The sequence below is a fragment of the Periophthalmus magnuspinnatus genome, chromosome 19 (assembly GCF_009829125.3).
Source record: "Periophthalmus magnuspinnatus isolate fPerMag1 chromosome 19, fPerMag1.2.pri, whole genome shotgun sequence".
NCBI lineage: Eukaryota > Metazoa > Chordata > Actinopteri > Gobiiformes > Gobiidae > Periophthalmus > Periophthalmus magnuspinnatus.
Genome location: NC_047144.1, coordinates 6,760,711 through 6,781,328, shown reverse-complemented (window position 1 = coordinate 6,781,328; position 20,618 = coordinate 6,760,711). Strand labels below are relative to the sequence as shown.

At 36.9% G+C, this 20,618-nt stretch overlaps 3 protein-coding genes across 4 annotated transcripts in view; 2 read left to right on the top strand and 1 right to left on the bottom strand.

Annotated features, from left to right (window-relative positions):
• Positions 1-12,397, top strand: part of LOC117387103 (potassium voltage-gated channel subfamily C member 1-like) — a 36,178-nt gene extending 23,781 nt beyond the window's left edge. The window contains exon 5 of the mRNA XM_033984509.2: positions 7,906-12,397. Within this exon, the coding sequence (XP_033840400.1) occupies positions 7,906-7,919 (14 nt within the window). The 3' untranslated portion in view covers positions 7,920-12,397. The remainder of the gene's footprint in view (positions 1-7,905) is intronic.
• A 1,949-nt stretch (positions 12,398-14,346) lies between these two features.
• LOC117387105 (potassium voltage-gated channel subfamily A member 7-like) lies at positions 14,347-18,417 on the top strand. Its single transcript, XM_055229869.1, has 3 exons — positions 14,347-14,715; positions 14,893-15,655; positions 17,074-18,417. Exons 2-3 carry the CDS (start codon positions 14,966-14,968, stop codon positions 17,983-17,985), a joined length of 1,602 nt encoding a protein of 533 aa, XP_055085844.1. The 5' UTR covers positions 14,347-14,715; positions 14,893-14,965; the 3' UTR covers positions 17,986-18,417.
• Positions 18,418-19,212: 795 nt separating this feature from the next.
• Positions 19,213-20,618, bottom strand: fgf21 (fibroblast growth factor 21). 2 transcript variants are annotated; one of them, XM_055229871.1, is made up of 5 exons: positions 20,569-20,618; positions 19,961-19,999; positions 19,798-19,875; positions 19,609-19,712; positions 19,213-19,533 (listed from the first exon to the last, which is right to left on the bottom strand). In XM_055229871.1, exons 1-5 carry the CDS (start codon positions 20,576-20,578, stop codon positions 19,246-19,248), a joined length of 519 nt encoding a protein of 172 aa, XP_055085846.1. In that variant the 5' UTR covers positions 20,579-20,618; the 3' UTR covers positions 19,213-19,245. The 2 variants fall into 2 exon arrangements, with proteins under 2 accessions (XP_055085846.1, XP_033840402.2); XM_033984511.2 differs by lacking the exon at positions 20,569-20,618 and having other exon boundaries at positions 19,961-20,063.

Genomic DNA, 20,618 nt, shown 5'->3' with positions numbered 1-20,618 from the left:
CAAAAACACATTTCTACAAACCACAATGCAAAAAAAATCTGCAAATGGTCAAATAATGACTTTGATCATGTGTCATCCCATGCATACCAGTTTGTCCCATACAATGATGTCAAAAGTTAGGACTAGGATTTCCACCAACTCCTATTGAAACCGTGGAAATCCTGCATAGTATGCCTCTAATACTGAATTAGGTATAACAATAAAATGAAAGTTGTTGGTTGAAGTTGTCAAGAATAAAACATGTTGTTGGTGTATTTTTCATTGAGTTTCAGGTGTGTGTAAAAGTGGAATTACATTTAGCTAGAATATTACATACATAATAGCACAATTTAAATAATGTGAAGTATGTTTAAAATTGCATTATATTGTGAGACACACAAATGATCACTTTATTACTGTGTATGTGTAAAGCAATCTTAAGAAAGAATGAATGCTTCCATGTGGGCGTTCACACATGCAGGCATTTCCAGTAGAACTCTCCCAGTTGTCATGTCCTATGTCAATAACCAATAAAAGACAGAGTGAAGATTGAGTGGGAGCAGGGGTACCTTGTTGTCTGATGTGCTTGTGTTGTTGTGTCTCTCTCTTCAGGTTGTGTCATATCACGCGTGTGTATGTGGGCTCCTTCATTCTTATATGTCTACACTGTGTCTCTGTCTAGCCGTCTGAGTGCTGTGGTTGTGTTGTCGTGTGTCGCTTATTTTGGTTTTCCCTACTAGTGTGTTTACTCGTGTTGCTCCTTACCCCAAAGACCTTCACCTTGGGCCAGTATATGTCACAATTCAAAGTTATCTAATCCTTTAACATGTACATGTATCTATGCCTCAACTATAGGCTCTAGTCCTGAGAAAAGCAATGGCTTTCAGCATCACACTAGGTGCATTTTTCCATGTACATATGTTTTATGTAGAAATCAATTGGCAAACCTTGATTCAGTTGTGACATTGAGTGCAGTGGGGTAGAACAAACATAATTTTTCCAAGGCCAAAGGTCACTTGGGTTAATGGAGCTGTGAAGGTCAAGGGATAGTAGCTCTTGAAACATACCACGCTGAAAACAAGTAAATACTGTACACATCCAGACTTTCAAATCAGTTATCACCAAACTGATTTATAAAAGTGTTGTGCTCTCTTGTCAGCGTGTAATGGATCTGAAATACTATTCCCTGGACCATGTAACTGGGCTTTCAGTACCTAGTGTAGTCCAGAGCTCAGGGCTTTTGTGTTTACACTGAGGAGACCTGGATAAAAAGCCAAAGGATTACAAGCTGCACTTGGTGACTGAAACACTCAAAAGTTAGAAAAACAGACAAATGCTATGACAGACTTGATTGAAAGGGACCACACACAGTCTAAGGTAAGCAGTTTTGCTCAAGTGCCTCATTCAGAGGACCTTGACATTGCCTCAGTTTTAACTGTTGATATAAAGCAATTTAAATGCTGCATAATCCCTCTTTAAAGCTGCAGTGTTGCTACGAGTACAGAGACCTGTACAGATACATGTACAGTCCAATTGAGCTTCCCAGTGTTAACTGACACCAGGTCAGTTAAATTTTCAGGGATCGGGGCATTGACTGTTAATATAATTGTTTTTAAAGAGGGATTCTCATGCTTTAAGTATTTGTTTTGTGTGCTTCACTTTTTTATATACATGCATAAGATGTTTTAGCAAACTTTTGTTACATTTTAGTGTTGACTTCACTAAATGCAATATGCATGGCTCATTAAGGTCTAACTGTTTTTAATTACCCTTCCTTTAATCTCTGTCTTTTGTCATCATTTATCCTTTTTAAAATATTGTGTGAATTACAGTCATTTTATTATAATTTATTGTCAATGTGTGTTTTTGTGCAGTTATAATTGTTACATTTTGTGAGTGTTTATTTTGAATGTTTGTACAACAAGGTTACAGGTTATTTTTATAATTTCCAAGTATTTGTGGTTTGTATTTTAATTTTCATTGTTGTGTATTATATCAAGTTTGACTTTTCCCTATGTCCCTCCTGGATTTATACCTTCATTTGTTTTGACTCTTTAATCAATTGGAAACGAAAACAAAAACAATCAAAAGGACATGACCACTTCCACCACTCTAAAATTTCAGAAGTTGCTTAAAATATATTTTGCTTATGATTACGTCGGCTATAGTCAACTGAAATTGTGCAAAGGTGCAACTTATTTAGAGTAATGTGTGAAATGATAACATGCCATTGTCTTTTTTATTATGTTCATAGATAGTCTTTAACACTGTATTGCATGCTATAGTTTCTCTGTCAATCCTATTCATCATAAAATCTGCAAATATTTTCAGATTTAGACCCTTATCCTATATACTTACTATACTGTGCACTGCATATACATGCTAGTAATAAAGTACTTACTGATTTGGCTTCAGGAATGACAGCCTGCGTGACATGTATGCATTTACCGGCAGTCACATGTTTTCCCAAAAGACACCCAGGTATCAGCACTCAATAGACGTTTTGTGGTTTTGTAATATAATAATGGCGTACTGTATGACTAAACCAATGGCCATCAAAATGTCAATACATCTAATTATAGGTAACAGGAGATAACGCCATCTGAAACAGCCATTGATCCAATGAAAGAATTATATAATATGAGCCAGTGCCAAGTATAGTTTCTATTGAGTCAGCACATCCTGTGGTGATAAAGTAGCTCATACATACAGTACATACCGAGTTAAGCTGTATGTAATAAATATGGTGGTAAACAGTTACTCTGGATATTTGCAGTGTCTCTCCCTGTTCCTCTGTGTGTCCCTCTCATAATCGCATTCCTCTGTGATTAACACTCATTCTCCATCCCATCCCCAGGCCGCCACTGCAGTGCAAGTGTAACTAAAGTCTGACAGTAGGTAGGTATGCTCACTCTCCCATTGTGCAAATTAAGTGTGACTTTGTCAGAAAAAAGTCATTACAGAGCTGGGCTGCACAAATACACTGGGTGGAATAACTGCAGTGGCACACTTTACTTTACACTTCTTTCCAAAGCATTGCTTTTGTTTATAAATATTTCATCCATTTCAAAGCACTCTCCTCACCTGACTTATTTTCACTGCGACATTTTGAATATTAATAAATGTTGCTCATTAATCATCAGACAAGTGTTTGTTTCAAAAACCTTTAGAATATATGTGGAAGTATATTTGGAGTATATGTGGAACAAATAAGTAGTGGAATAAGCCGTTAAAGGATACGAAACAAACAAACGTTACCCGTATCATTGACTCTGTATCTTTGGATTTGTAATGACACTATACCTCATCACCTCTGCAATGAATGTATCAGATGTTTAATGGTACATGAAATTGTATTTTTGACTTTTTTATTTGTTTTTTTATTAATTTGCCATTTGACTTGGCCGTTCTTTTATGGTGGGCTCACATCTTAGAGTGGTGGAGTTGGCAAATAAGGGTGTGCTTTTTTATCAGGAAGGTACAAAGGGCTTCATACATACCGTTACAGTGGGTGTTATGACTAACTGACCTTATAATGGCTAGATATTAGCACTGTCTCATTAACATGAACTAATTCAATAGGTTCCCTTGTATTATTGTGGAGAGTGACTCTGCTCTATCCATTTTTGGTCAGTTGTCCATTGTTATGGAAGACAACAGCTACGTAACAATGTTCAGCTCAATGATACAACAACACTGTCAGCACAACAGCTTCTCTTTGGTCATTTCTAACAGGGTCTGCATGAATACACCAGGACTGCACTGTGGGAAAAGATGCACTGGGATAAATAGATCAATTGTTTCATTGAAGTATAGATGCAGTGTCTCATTTCCCATTGTACATAAACTGGTCCCAACAATGTGATTTATAGAAAATGTTGGCCATTTGAAGTTTAGAGGACACAAATTAATCTATTCTCATTGTTTCAATTGGTGTAATTTCTATTAGCCCAAAACTTCAGTGGTCAGCACCATCTCAGTATCTGAGGATTATGTCATAAGACTGTACTTTGTCTAAAACACTCAGCCAGTGTTAGCCTGGCACTGCTTCGCTCTATCTGTCAATAATTAGGGAGCGCTGCAAATCAATGAACTTATAGTGTTTCTGTTCATTTGAACTGTGAGCAGAAATTAACCAATTTATGTTATCCCCATGCAAAATCTTTATTTTTTATTTTGAAAATGGGACTTCAACCAATTGGCTTGTCCATTTCAATGTGATGCTTCACACAAACCATGCATCGCTGCAAATAAACAGTGACTTTGGCATGGGTTTTTCCTGACAGCAAAGAGCAGGAAGACGAATGTCCAGACACAGTTCATCTGTATCAAATACAGAGAACCTGTATCTGGCTAGCCAAGCTAATGTAGTGTGGGGTGTTTTATTCAACAGAGCTACTAAGTGTAAACAGTTCTATCTACACTATTTGGGTGGGGGGTTCTATGATGTAAAAGGCATATCATAACTCTCATTTTCTTGTTTTGTCTTGTCCTGTCTGTCTTGTCTGTGTCTGTCCTTGTTTCTTCTTTATTTGACCTTTATCTTATCCGTATTCTCCACACCTATGTGCTTTTTAATTTAAATTTTTAACATCTTAAATGCCAATGTTTGCTTTAATGCTTTTTTTTTTTTCTTTATAACACTGCAACACTTATTTTTGTGTTTTTATTGTTTAATTAAATAAATGAATGGCAATTCGTGTAGCATCAGGTGACGAAAAATCTCGAAGCCTCAGTAATATTTCAGGAATGGCCGGGTCATCCCTGCGTCTCGCTCCCATTGCTAGTCCACATTTTGAAACATATGAAACCCCAGGTCCTCTGCGTCGCTGCCGTTCACCTATCCCATCCATTTTGTAGTTAAACGATGCCCATCAAAAGATGTTGAGGTTAATTAACAAAAGGCACAAGCTTAACTGTGCAAACATGATACAATACCAGCAAGAATAGAATCATGAATAAACAAAGTATGACCACTTGTGACTAGTAATGCATGCGTTTAGTGATATTATAGTACCAACTTTAGCTTTAATAAGAAAGTGTTGCGTTAAATGATTGAATTTAATGTAAATATGAGTTAGTAAACACTATATATTAACTGAAGTTAAGAGAGACACAATCATTTGGGGGAAAAAAATTATTTAACTGCATAGATTAAAAAACTAAGTCAACTGATGCCATTGCCACATCATTGTAAGAAAATATCTTCAAACTAAACCTTATTTACACAAAAAATGCATCTACTTGGTGTAAGATTATTGTATGTGGAAATATGTAGAAGTTATTTGGCACTGTTTATGTTCTTGTCTTATAGTTACATAAAAAGTAATTACCCATTAAAACTAAAATTAAAAATGGAGAAGAACAGTTAATTAAAACATTTGAGTGTATTACTAAAAAAGAAAATGTAAACAAATTAGCAAGAACAGGTATGACATAACTCTTAAATATTAGATTCATTTCATAAAAAATACAGTGTGATATATTATTTTGACTAAATGAAAGTGCAGGAGAGCATTTGTTTTCTTATTACTTACTCAGTAATGGAGCTCAACAGCGACGGCCCGCCCTCGGTTCCAGAAGTAAATTTCGTATTCATTTTCCCATAGACTTTCCAAAAAAAAAACAAAAAAACAAATAAAAGTTTGAAAGCTTGTGCAGGACTAATCAGCTCTGGGGTTACCAAAGTCCACAATACACTGAAACTTTATAAACCGCTAAGTTAGAAATTTCACCAGATCTTACATTTTAAATGTGCTTTTTGGACTTAAAATAACAGTATTATGGATATTAGTTACCATGTAGCTGGTTAGCCTTTCACGATGCCTTTGAACCTAATATTTTAATTCTTTGGATGGGAAATGGGAAAAATGAATGGAAATTTTGCGCCCGAAACCGGAGAGCACTTTGAAGTGGGCGGGACTGTGGCGCTCCATACAGATTACATTATGCAATAATATTAGTACAATGCTGGAAACATGTTGTATACATACATGTGTAAATATACTTCTCTTTTTGATCACAATGATCTGTTTATGAACTAACTCAGTGTGTACAGTAAAAATACATGAGCCATTTGTCTGGTAGACTGTTTGGTGTTGCTGTTTTTGGGACGGTTAAGTGTGACATCATCACAGCTTTTTTGGGTCTAACTGGTCCGAGGTCCATTTTTATTTTAACTTTATTTTATCCAGAAGTCCTTTGAAATAAAATGTCTTTTTTGAGGGAGACCTAGGATCCATAGACACAAACAGCAGAAACAGGAAATTTGTCTGAGCCTCCAGATGAATTAACGACATAAGGAACAGAAACATTTCACATTGAATAATATCAGTGGATTTAACTATTTTTCACATAAAATTTTTTGCTTTAGCATTTTTATTTTTAGACCCAGCTTATAATGAGAAGATTTTTGTTTAAAAATGATCTCTAGAGGAAGACCAGACTTTATTGGAATTCTGTTGGACCTGGAAGTAGATAAAGCCAGAGTGATGACATCATCACGTGACAGTCCCATTGTTTTTGTACTATTCTTGTTTGTTTTGTTGTTTCTTTTATATGACTGGTCAAGAAGAGTACAAATACAGAGATTACAACAGAATATTTCTTTTTAGGACAGACTTTGTGACAAAGTCTCATCAGGGAATTGTTTAGAATTACTGCGGCGCTCACTGTCACTGTCCTGTCCACAGTCCTGATGACAATGATGTTTGTGTATATTGATGTCCTATGTTGAGATCTACTGACTTAGTTAAAAACAAGAGATTTAAGCTAAGAGATTTAAAGTTTTTCTGGAACGTAATATGACAATGTTTCAATAACCTGTGTGATTTTTTTAAACAAAAAAATCAGCATAAAAACATTTTGTCAATTGAGTTATATTTTTTGTAATGATCAACAGTTTATTTTTTTAAGTCTGGAACATGTGTATAAATTGATTCTGTCCTCTGAACATATGTTTTGGACATGGCAAATATGACTTGATGTACAGTAAGCAAGACGCCCTGTGAGTCTTCATCCATCCAAAGAAGGACAAAGCAACTACGCATAGGAATGCATTTGATGGACGTTATCAGATTTGATATATATCATTATATACATATACATATATATCAGTATACACAGGCCTATGGCTTCTTTTGGTACTGTAAAATGTAACCACAGAAAGGCATTACTACATTTGTAATTTATCAGATAATCTGACTGAAATGTGTAAATTATCAAGGATCTTCTCTAATGTAAACACTGTTTAAATATCAGAATGGACTCTGTAAGTGCCTCTGTGAGGACTACCTAGGCTCCGATGTCATTTAGAATTCATGCAAACAGCTAGATTTAACTAGCTACTCCTGTAAGTAATGCTGTTTTTTGTTCATGTGTAAATGTATATACACTGTTACATTAAATCCATATGAACCAAGAATCTACAACACTTTTTATATCACTTGATCATCTTGATCTGACATCAATAGATGAAAGTGACAGACAATGTTTTTAGATTTGGAGTGAAACAAGAACTCGTCCAACTATCCCACTCTAGACATCTTTTACAAATCAGCTATTGCAGTTTTAGTAATAGGCTATTTGGAATATATGTTTTCCTTTATGGACATATTCACTTTATGTTTTGTCTCACAAACGTAAATGTGTAATATGAGTCTTGAAAAAACTTATATGTGTTACAGACCATTTATAAATGTATAAATATAGCTGTACTAACTGTTAGTAAGTAAATATTGTAATTGTGCGCTTTATTTTGGCGAGCTATAAGCTGCAGTACAGGTAATGGTGATCCCTTTTGTACACACTAGTTACACACAACACATGGATTATACACTGTGACACTTATTGATTTTAGTATCATCATACAAATGTGTATTTTACCTCCTGACGACTAGTAATGGCTTTCTGTTCTTGTCTTTGCAGTGTTAAGTTTCTAGCATTCGCCTTTTCTCTTACGAGGAGTCAGTAACCAGTAAACACACATTTGCATCTGGAGCCCTGTAAGCAACACAAGTGACATGGATGGATCTCTGGGGTGACGAGAGAGAGATCAGAAGTCAATGGTGAATTTAAAATGGTCTGCTCCTCACATTGTTACCAAAGCAGCCTCTTGGAACTCCGACCACACTTGGACTACAGTCCACTTAACTTTTATTTTTCCTGCAAAATGACTGAGCATTGCACTGACCGACTTTGGGAGACAGAGACTCGTGTTTACACATTCCAGACGACAAGGCCGACAACATCATATCCACCGTCTTGTATAATGATCAACTCAGAACCATCACCTGAGCAACACAACTACAACTACTTCACGAAGGACTGACTGTAAAATGTAGCATCTCTGCTAACATACTGTAGCATTTGTAGGCTGGGACCTAACTTGACTAAACTCATTATTAGTTTGAGGAGAGAAAAAATTATGCATTCAAGAGATCTTTTCGATGTCATTTAACTCTTACGTTCCTTTCCAATGAAAAGAAACGAAAGGTACATGAGAGACAAAGTATTGGTCTAATAAAATTATACATTCCAAAAATAAAAACAAAAAAAATACAAAAAAAATGTAGATGCACTAAATTTAAAGGTATGTGATCCTTTAGAGCCCCTAAGCACTAAGGTATGCTGTAATTTCTGCCATTAATCATGTCTTCCATTCACCTTTATCAGTATAACACTGCCCTGCACCATTACCAAATCAAAAGAAGCACTAGTGGTCCGGCTAAACCAATCAAGCACATGTAGCATTGGCTCAAACTGCTCATTTAGTCTTCACCAAGTGGAATTGGTACTAGGCCTATAAAGGACTTCTTTATCTCTCATGTACTAAGTTTTTCTGAAATCCACTTGGACTTTCTTAGTCCTGTGGCATGCACTTGCTGAATGACCTGTAATGTATAATAGACTGGGGAGTAGTGGGGTTTATCACATTTTGGTGAATATCATTCCTCTAATAAAACAAAATGGTTAGTCCTTTAAACTGCCACTAGCATCTCCTCCCATGTGCACACTGAAGCAAGTATGTTTTTCCTTGTTTGACTGAGGTCACAAGGAGGACAACGGACATCTCTTTTTTTTCCAAAATGGGGGAGATACAAAGTATACAAAAAAGGACAACCCAACCACAAGGATTCTTACACGTTTGCTAGCTGGAAGTAATCATTCTCCAAGGGACCAATAATATAACCCCACACCCCCAACAGGAAGGCCAACACTGCCAATTAGGCACAAGAATCCCCAGATGCATACTGCCCCAGCTCTTGCTAGCCCATCTTGCTGCCAACAACTGCTTCATGGGCAAGTTGGTGTCAAGATAACGCGGTCTGTCAGAGGAGCCCAAGAAAAAAGGGAGAAATTAGCCCAAGGGATGTGAGGATGGACATGTACAAAGAACAAATCTATATTTTGATAAACAAATCAACTATATGTGGCTATGGAGCAAGTTTGCAATCAGAAAGAAAAGTCTGCAGTGGAAGATAGGGTAAAATATGATGCAAATATATTGCAATGTGAAATGGAGTCATAGTCAAGAAAAATGGTATTGGTGATAAAGATGATGAAAAGTTTTGCCCACATGCAAAGGATAAATCTATTTTAAAAGACTGAGCAAAGAGAGACTCAAGCCTAATGTGTGGATGAAAAGGATGGCCGCTGAGATAAACAAAAGAAAAGAAAAAAGATAATGCATTTTTGTAACTTTGTTTACCAGCATGACTACTTTGCATGACTGTCTTTTCTGCAAGCCCTTAGTTGAAGACAAGGGTGCTAGAGAAACAAAAAGTATATATAAAATGAATTTAAAAAAAGTTATATGCAATTAATGTTTAAAAAAAGATTATAATGAGAGAGAAGAGCTATATTTTGTTTTGAAAAGTGAAAATGTGAATACTGAAATATGTATGTTTGCGAAGTACACCCTGAAATATGTTTTTAAAAAATCTCTCTGCTAATACTGCCCCACATGCAATCTCACTTTAGTGTTTTTAGCCGCTGCCATATTTTTTTAATGACATGAGCTGTATATTTACATTTCTGAGCACTCTTTGGAGGCTTGGCAAACATTTCTAGGAATGACAATTGTTTCATTTTAATATGTATATTTTCTCTGGTTTATTTGCACAGCTACTGTAGCAACGAAACAAAAGGCTCTCCATTATTTGCTTTATTGTGTTTATTTTTATGTTGTTTTCTTTTTGGCAATAATTCAAGTTATTTCAAGGTTGTAGCAGGGCAAATGGAGAACCTTTGGATTTCATACCATCACTGCATCACTGTTAAGTAATATATACAGGTTTAGAATGTCCCAGTGAAGGAGCTCGCTTTATAGGCCTTTCTCATTTACTTTTCAGTTTGAAAACGGGAAAATAAGCCTCCAAAACATTGATTGCAGATATGGTGTTTAAAAGTTGAGAGGTTTTGCATGAAAACAACTGCCATTCCAAAGTAAGTCTATATGTGGGATAAAGGACTCAGGTGTGCAGACGGTATGCGTATATGTAGGTGTTTCGCTATTTTATTTCAAACATATTAAATCCTAGTATATAGACAACAATAATGTGAACACCTCACAGTGATGTGTAAACGCATGCTTTGACTTGATAATCTCTCAAGAGGGGAACAGAGTCTTGACATATCCCCTTAGTCTCCTACCATTGTATGTCATGAACCCAGTCCTGATAACTTTGAAACACTGTGCCGTGGTGTAGAGCAACGTCTTCCTTTGAGAGGCAACTGAAAACTACTCACACTTGCAGTGTCAGCATGAGTGTGTAGCGATAGCTTGTCTTTGTTTTTAGATGGTCAGGTCTTGCATCGTTACTCATGGCGTCATCCAGTTGGTTTGTAGGCAGCTCATAACAGCACATGACTCATAGCACCAATCAAAGAAACCCAGAGCTTCCAAAATGATGTCAGTTTAGTCTTTCAAGTGCGAGGATGAGATACCAGTGTCCACCCAGAAAGATCAAGAAGAAAATCACATTTTATATATCTCCTCATTGAGCACTCCTTACACATCTAGTCCACAGTTGGGTTTCCCATGAGTTTCGGCCCTGCTGGTCCAGGGTTCAGCTCAGGCAGCTGAATGGTTGTCCATTCCTTTTACTTTGCAAATAGAATCTCATTTGTTTGAGACCTAACAGGGCAACATAGATCACAGACGTCACAGTTTCAGTCTAAACTGGTAGAACAGGGTCTAGAACTCACAATTTACAAAAATAGTCAATGATATGTTTGAGTATAGGTCACATTGTAAGACATTTAGCAGCTTTTATTTGGATGGCCGCAAAGATGTTCATAAATATTGTGTGCACACTTGCCGAGGTATTTTTGTCAGCACCGTTTTCACTTTTTCATTTTCTAATTTCTTGTCTCATCGTTGTGAGACAAATTGGATGTCTTAAGTTTATTTAACAGCTGCATTATACTGCCTCTTTTTGTCATGTTGATTAGGAGGACTTATAATGTTTGGATTGCTAAGTCTGTTTTTGTAAAACACTACCAATCTTTTTAATGTTACATAACCAAAAGAAGCAATTCTTCACATGTTAAATACTGCCAGTGCAACATAATGGTATGACAAGTGTCTAAAAAATGTGGCACTGCCCTGGGATAATGCTTAATCATATGCATTTTATTTATGTGCTTATTTATGTTGTCTTTTTGTTTTGTTCAAGCGGACACTGTATGCAATCTGCACCACAATGCCACTGATGGACACTCACTGTATGCTCCCTGAGACACAGACGCTCTGTCATCAGTTACAAATGTTTAGTGGCTTTATGGCTTTCCATAGAGTAATTTAGCAATCAAAAATAACTTTATTTTAAAAAGTGATAAGAGCATAATTGTTTTAGAGGAAATGCTATAAATAGATTTTAATACTGTATATTAAACCTACTTAAATGATAATGTGATATATAATGCGATATGTCTCTAGTAGTACACATAATATTCACCTTCTGTAGTCATTCCAAAGATTAATTTCACTGCCCAGACAAGGATTTAAAACAGACTTAGGAGCTAGTCCATTGTATGTCAATCTTAGTAGGACAGTAAATGGGAAGAGGAGGTGGTCACTGGAGTATCTGGTTGTACTTTCTGCCGGATTTTATTTTTGAAATGTTGGACAACACAAAGAACAAACTTAGAACTGTATAAAGTATATTTCAATGGAATGTTCATGATTTATCTTTTTATATTTTGAAGATAAAATAGAAACATATCAATAAAGTGTCATAATTGAACATATTTCTACTACTGAGACTTAAAAATGTATGAATGTCAATGCGATCTAATGTGAACCAATCTCCATAGCAGCTTGAATGAAACACTGATTAACAGTTGTGAGATGCTTTTTCAGAGACCTTAAAATTGCTTAAAATCATTGAAATGAACGTTAAAAAATAAATGAAAAAGTGACATCTATTGTGCTGGTAATTCCTTCTTTGTTTGAGTTAAGATTTTATTTGACGTGCTGCCTCTGCCTGTCAGACCGCCACAAGAAAGACATTGATCTCATTAGACTTGAAAATAGTATGACAATCACGTCTTCCACTAATTTGGAGTTTAACACGAAGTGAGAGGTTGTGTATTTCTGAGAAGTTCTGTGCCTCAAAGGTGCATATGGATAATCTATATTTTCCAAAGTCGAATGTAACTGAGTCATGATATCTGAGAATAATGACTTCACATTTTCCCATATTGCTCAATATCAAGTGACTGCAATGTGATATTTGTGTAACCAAAAACTAACTGTATGTTCCAGTACAGATATATCCCATTGAAATCAATCAAAAAGCAAGTTGGTTGATTATTTAGTGTACCATTAACAATATGTGAGTCCATTCCATGTAATTGTGAAATACATATACTAGGGTAATACACATTTTTATGATATCAAATGATCTAACCCAGACCAGTAATAAGACCTGTGGTATATTTAGGCCACAAATTCACTTTATTTGCTTCTTGGGAGTAATTCATAACACCATTCAGTCATCTGTGGGAAAACAGTCTGACTCCACCATGCAAGACAAGAAGGTTTCACATGTGAGAGTGCAATGGTTGATGAACATTATCTGAGAGGCATAATCAGTTCTCACAATATTTGCAAATTAGCTGGTGCTGCTCTCAGTACAGCAGAGAGCCGGAGAGACGAATAGTAATATAATATGAGGTGATGATTCATATTCTTCGACTTATGGCTGCCAACAATCTCGAGGTGTTCAACATGGTAATGAAACAGGCTGCCATCTCCTGGGAGTCACATCTCATGATTGCTGCACATAGCTGCTTAAGAGATTTAGAGCCCTATCACACCACCACAATCACCTATAGCTACATCGGCTGCACGATGCATCATGCTCATCATATAAATGCATTTGTATAGGCATCACTTGGCTGATTTATACACTGGACTCAAAGATTTGTCCAATAAATACTGCGACTGAATGTACTCCCTGTCTCATCTGACCATAATGCGAATACGGCTTTAAAGTTGTTAGGATGGCATACAGTAAATTGTGTTGCATTTGTCTGCTGAATTGATAATTGCAGCGGTGCGGATGAGATAGTTGTGAGAGCCGCTGAGGAAATGTCGGCTGAGCCTCTTGTCAGTTTTATCTGCAGTGTGTCAAAACACTTACTCCCCCTGGTGGTGGTGCACAGTAATGACCGTTCATGTTCAAACTAAAGAAACCGTTTATCTAATCAATAATTAAAATTCTATTAAAATGTCAATATGTAATATATGTGGGATACATATTTTAAATGTATTTTTAGTGAGCAATGTAAGATGGTTTGTGTTTTTCATATTATGTTTAAGTGCTATATTTATCATTTGGAATCAGTCACGGGCATTGAAAAGACTTTGGCTTTGAGCCACCAAATATAGCACATTTGGTTCCTGGGTTCTTTTGATGCAGCTTTGAGTGACCTTTCACGGCCAAATGGGACCAATGTGACCATTTACCATTTTATTGTATTAACAAGCTAGCAAGGCTAGGGCAAACCAATATTTGAAACTACTTTTTTGGTCATATTAACTAAGTACACATAATCCTTTCACAAGCAAAATGTAAAAATATTTTTTTTTTTAAAAATCTTTTTAAGTCCATCATAGTACCAATAGTACTAAGTTTTGAATAAAGACAACAACAAATACATTTTATCTTCAAACATTTGTGTTGGTGGCCAGGCAGGTATCACAAACATAAAAAAAATGATTTATCGGAGTCTACACAACTAATCTGAATCATCTGAGCAGCAGTGATGCTTCAGCCATATGCCACAACTCCAGACTTATTCAAGAGGGTAACACCAGTGCCAGGCAAAGGTGATATTTGAGAGGAAGGCTGAAGGTTGTCTCGCCCTATAGAAGCAGAGGGGAAAGGACCGGGAGGGGTTTGCGCTTGGGGTCCAGCTGAGATTAAATTTCAACAGGACAGCATTCCCAAAAAAAAAAAAATTCAAGACAGCCAACGTGAGACAGCAAGTGAACGAACAAGCTTCTGTATGTTCCCTGAGAAAACAACTGGCCGCAAATTTAGTACGCAGCTTTCTGGGACTTTCACCCAATTGGCAGAGGAAGAGTGTGCCTCAGTTTGGACAACCGGAAAATCACAAGTGAGGGGCAAGATGACAGATAGACAGCCAAGCAACCCGAGGTGCTACGAGACACAAACAATGTAATTTCTCAACCCGGCCTTGTGCTCTGTCAACAACTTTTTCAAAGTGAGTAAATAGGCACATCTGCGAATGTACTAAATGCAATTGTTGCACATGTTATTCATAGACACATGGTTTGACCACAACAACAGTGAATACATTTAGAAATAGTATTTATGTATTAATTAATTAATTTATTAAATACAATAGTTCAATTCACTAATAAAACAACTGTCATTTCAGGTAAGGATTTTACTAAAGTCCATTTTAAAACTACTGTGGCCAGAAAAATTGAATTACTGTTGGGTAGCATTTGATGCCAACGGTGATGGAAAGCAGTGACGAGGAAAGAGGAGGGGGAAGAAAGGACTGTGATGGAGAGAAAGACAAACAGCTGAAAGAGCAGCTCAACTGTGAAGAAAAGGGAGTAATTGAGCTCCAAGAAAATGACAAAGAGAGAAGAAAGGATGGCAGGAGATCTGGAACATTGTGGAGGAGCGGGTGGGCACTAAGTGAAAGACTTGCAATCAATGTCTCAGGGATGCGCTATGAGACTCAGCTTCGTACATTAGCCCAATTCCCTGACTCTATGCTCGGTGATCCTAGGCGAAGGTCACGATATTTTGACCCTCTGCGGAATGAACTCTTCTTGGATCGAAATCGGGCCTGCTTTGATGCTATTCTGTACTTTTACCAGTCTGGTGGCAGGCTTCGAAGGCCCACCAATATACCTCTGGATATCTTCATGGATGAGCTACTGTTTTATGAGCTGGGGGAGGATGTCATAGACAGGTTCAAAGAAGATGAAGGTTTTCCAAAAGAAGAGGAGAGACCACTGCCAAGCAATGAAATCCAGAGGAGACTGTGGATGCTGTTTGAGCATCCAGAGTCGTCATCGGGAGCACGCATCATAGCCATTATCAGTGTGATGGTTATTGTGGTGTCTATCCTCATCTTCTGCCTGGAGACCCTCCCCGAGTTCAGATTGGACAAAGAAGCACGAGAGGCAAGTCATATATTACTTATAGTAAACATCACGCGCAGTCAAGAAAAAATCCAATCTGTCATTTTCAGTGATGTTTAGGGGACAGTAAAAATCTGCTGTCCAAAAAAGTAGCCATTGAAAATAATCCCTTCATGTCCCATCATCTCCACTGACTTTAGAGCGAAAGGCACATTTTCGGTGTCATTACTAACATTACGGAAACAATGTACACTTGGCCATCAACAGCATCCAATCACACATTACTGCACTCTTGGGTCATAATTCACCCAAAGAGATGCAAGTAATGGTTGGGTCAAATGTCTCCAGGACAGTGGGTGTTTATGTAAACACTGATGGCGAGTGCATTGTGATAAAACGGAAACCTCTCACACAAGTCCTATTGACCAATAAGTCTGCAAGCCAACCACAGTGTGAGAGAAAGTAATGCTGTGATTATTTTAGTCGACTGTTAAATCTGATACACATGGATTCATGAGGTGCTTAAGGGTACTGGGAGTTGTATGGGAGTAGAATACAAATGATAGGAGACAAGGAAAACAAACTAAGGTAACAAGGTGAGGTAAGAAAAGGTCAACCAAGTGACAAAACACATGGGAAGAGGTGAGCAACAGCCTTCCACAGGCTTAGAAGTGGACACTTAAAGGTCTCTCAGAACCAGCTGCATACATTGGGTCATGTTAACACATTCCTCCCAGGCTGCTCTGCCTTTGCACAAGAGCACTGCCAGGAACCTACTGTAACATGTATCTGAGTCTGTGGACCATCCACCAAAGCATAGCTGTTTTACTGCTGCCAGGGCTCAGCATATGGGATAGCAATGAAGGTGGACATAGATGCTCAGCGACACTCTCATGTTTCTCTTGGAAGATCTCACAGGGTAAATATAGTCTTAGGAGAGACCTTGGTGGAGATCAACAAATACACATACACCATTAGCAAGACTGACCTGCTACTGAAAGCCATGAGCAAGGTTGTTGCACAGATTAATTTAAAGTACTATAAAACTTTAGAAAATGTATTGCACTCCATAACAGATTTAGCTAATCCATGGCCTGTTTGACAGTGACAGTGGACATTATAAACCACAGTGCAGGCCTACCATACATTCTACAGTGCCAATGTAAGTGTAACCTCACATGACAAGTGGAGAGACAGGTGGACGAAAAGAGAGAGTGGATCAACTATGACTGAAATGTAGACCTGGCACTTTTATGATGCTACACCAAAAGTGAAGAGCAATGTGATGGTAGATGAGGTATAGAAGATCAGTGCTGCTATGTAGTTGAGTCAAATGTCTTGTGGCTTCTTATGTAATATATACTGTATAATGTAAAATATGTAGAAGACATTATGATTTGTTTGATAGAAAACCAGATTAACTCGATTTTGTCATTCCTTCCTTTCTTCTCTTCTCTTAGGAATATCTGTACAAGTATCACTCCCTTCCCAAGAACGTCTCAGAGAATATGCCATTGCCACAGAGTGTCTTCCAGGATCCCTTTTTTTTAGTGGAGACAATGTGTATATGTTGGTTCTCCTTTGAGCTCTTAATGCGATTTGCTTGCTGTCCTAGTAAGACATACTTCTTCAAGGATGTCATGAATATTATAGATTTCAGTGCCATCCTGCCATACTTTGTAACTCTGGGCACCGAGATGGCCAAGGACAACGATGCTACTCCGGCCACTTCTTTGGCCATCATAAGGGTCATCCGGCTGGTGCGAGTCTTCAGGATCTTCAAGCTGTCACGTCACTCCAAAGGTCTGCAGATTCTGGGTCAAACGCTTCGAGCAAGCATGCGTGAATTAGGTCTCCTCATATTCTTCCTCTTTATTGGAGTCATCCTCTTTTCCAGTGCCATATACTTTGCTGAAGCTGACCACAAAAACACAGCTTTTATCAGCATACCACATGCTTTCTGGTGGGCTGTGGTTACCATGACCACAGTGGGATATGGTGACATGTGTCCGGAGACCGTTTGGGGAAAACTAGTGGGCTCTATGTGTGCCATTGCCGGTGTGCTGACCATTTCACTGCCTGTGCCTGTCATAGTGTCCAACTTCAGTTATTTCTACCACCGTGAGACTGAGTGTGAAGATCAAACAGAGTACAATCATGTCAAGACATCACTGTGGGAAGATGAAGAAGAGGAGGAAGAAGAGGAAAAAAAGGAGGAAGAGGTTCAGGATCCAGAGGCAGAGTACTATGCCATTGAGGGCAGATACACCCCTCTAAACAGAACTCTGCTGGACGGACCATGTCCAGCTCATACTATGGACTATAAAGAAGGGAACGCATGTATGAGAGAACCACTGGTAACTCAAGTGTAAGGAAGGCATGTACTTGTACAGAGAGCCATATGTGATTTTAGGACAAAACTGAGCTGAAAAACTATATTTCAGCAACTGGTAATATGTCACCGGACAAGTTTTACATTCTCAGGGTTGTGTTATGAATGCTGTGTGATATCATTGCTTTTATTTTAAAATGTTACAAATTCAATGTTTCAAACTCTGATGTCTTAATAGGGGAAGCAGAATAAAATGTGTCTCTAGTTCTATATATTCATGTTTAAAAATGTAATTAATATACATTATGAACAAATTACACTGTGCTCAAACTCTTTCTCTTGTACTTTCACTATCACTGTATTTGTACTTTCTGCCTTTCTCTGAAAACTGATCAACCAGCCATTGTTGTGCCCTAGAGTTCAATACTGGCTAATATGACCTCAAGATGTGATTGTGTGCTTTTTGTTCAGATCAGATGGATGTTTCTAATAAAGATTATATTTTATTAATTTTGTGAGATGCCTGAACACTGTACACAGTATCAGTAGATGTGTACATATATATATATATATATATATATATATATATATATATATATATATATATATATATATATATATATATATATATATATATATATATATATATATATATATATATATATATATATATATATATATATATATATATATATATATATATATATATATATCTATATATATATATATATCTCCATATATCCATATATCCATATATATATATATATCCATATATATATCCATATATATATATATAAATAAAATATTTCTTGCGTAAGATGACATTCACTTTTGTAATTATCTACAGTAGTTTCATAAATCAATTTTCTTCAATTATTATGTAAACGAATAACAGTACAGTTAAGTGCCAGTTTATTATCATTATTTATTTATTTATTTATTTATTTTATAGCATCTGTGTTTCCCTAATAGACCACTAGGGAGCAGCACTGGTTACATACTACTAGACCATACTCACTGAGGATTCCAGCTCAGACATCACACATCAGACAAAGAAAGAAAAACAAAAACAACAACAACAACAATAACAATAACAACAACAACAACAAGTTGACTCTGAGTTTTTCACATTGGAAAATCATAAATAAAATAAATAAATACATTATTATTATTTAACAAAATGTGCAAATATTCCATGTGCTACAAATTAAATAAACAACGAAACAATTAAATAAACTCATTCAATACATTTGTCTGTGAGACTGTATAGTATCATAAATATTAAAAAAGCAGCAGACCATTATTTCTGCATAAATATTTGTGGACTAACTACAGCAGTTTCCATCCCAAGTGGATCATTAGAGTCCAGGTTTACATAAGGTTGTCTGCCGATTGCTTCTGCCGTAGGGGCCACCTCAGACAGAGTGTTCCTAAGAGGCACAAATCGTGTGAAGGATACTGCGTGTCGATCCTGGAAATGTTTTGGGGCCAAAGAAACAGGAAGTCCATACTGGGAAGAAATAAAGCGTGTGTATCCATCAGCCAGAAGGAGCTCCCTGAAGGTGCAGTCTGCTTCAGAGTAATGGCTCTGGGGGGAAAATGATGTGAAATGTAAAGACAGAATCTAACTCAGCACAAGCATACTGAGGCTCTCTCTGTTTACCTGGCCCCTAAGATGTCCTCTTCCATCAACACACAGAAATAGTGACGATTTGCGTCCTATGATGACTACCTCACCGGTTTGAACAGATTTAAGCTCCAGCACACCTGGGGGAAAGTGAGAGTTATGACATTTTAAGTTTGAGAGATACCTGAAAGAGGAAAATCTGAGTCTTGTGTTCCATGTACTTACTGTATTGAGTTTGGCTGTCACTCCCTGACACATGTCCATCCAGCGTTATTTGTAGATACATTCCTCTTCTGTGATTGTCTAAGAATGACAAAGTGAAGAACGGAATGTCTTTCTTTCCAATGATTCAAGATTATGTAAATGTGCCATTTTCAGATAGACTTACCTGTGTAAAGATGCATTTCTCTCACCTGGTTACCAAAGGCTAAAAGTGGGTTTGAGTCAGGAATGTAAAACGACTGATTACATGGCAATGAAAGAAATAACATTAAAACAATCAGTGGGTATTGTTTATCAAAAAACATTTGGAAACTACAGATAATAATAAATAAATAAATAAATAAATAAATAATAATATGAGATAAATAAATTTGTTGGCTTCAGTTAAATTGCAAAAAAGAAGCTCAAGTTTGTTGTAAAATCTTTAGCATGAACTAAAGTCTGGGTCCTTTTAAAGGACTCAGAGGCCCTCCTTCCACATGAGTCAGACTTGTGCATAAATGAACCAAGGTTTACAACTTTTTCCGCACTCCATGTATGGATTTTATCCGGTTCAAGAGATCCTTAAGGAGTTAGTTTGGTATTTGGCAGGACACCTGTCATACTTAAAGACACTACTAATAACCCCTGGTTGTTATTCAGACTAGTGCTAGGTGTATTTTAAGAAAAACTGAAACTGAACTCAAACTTTGATATGACTAATAGATTTCGTCTAAAGCATACCATCATACTAACTGGCAAGTTTACAGTTATATTAAAACAATAGATACTTACAGTAATTCATGCGTCTTCTGAACTCTTCATCAGCCTTAAAACAACAGCAT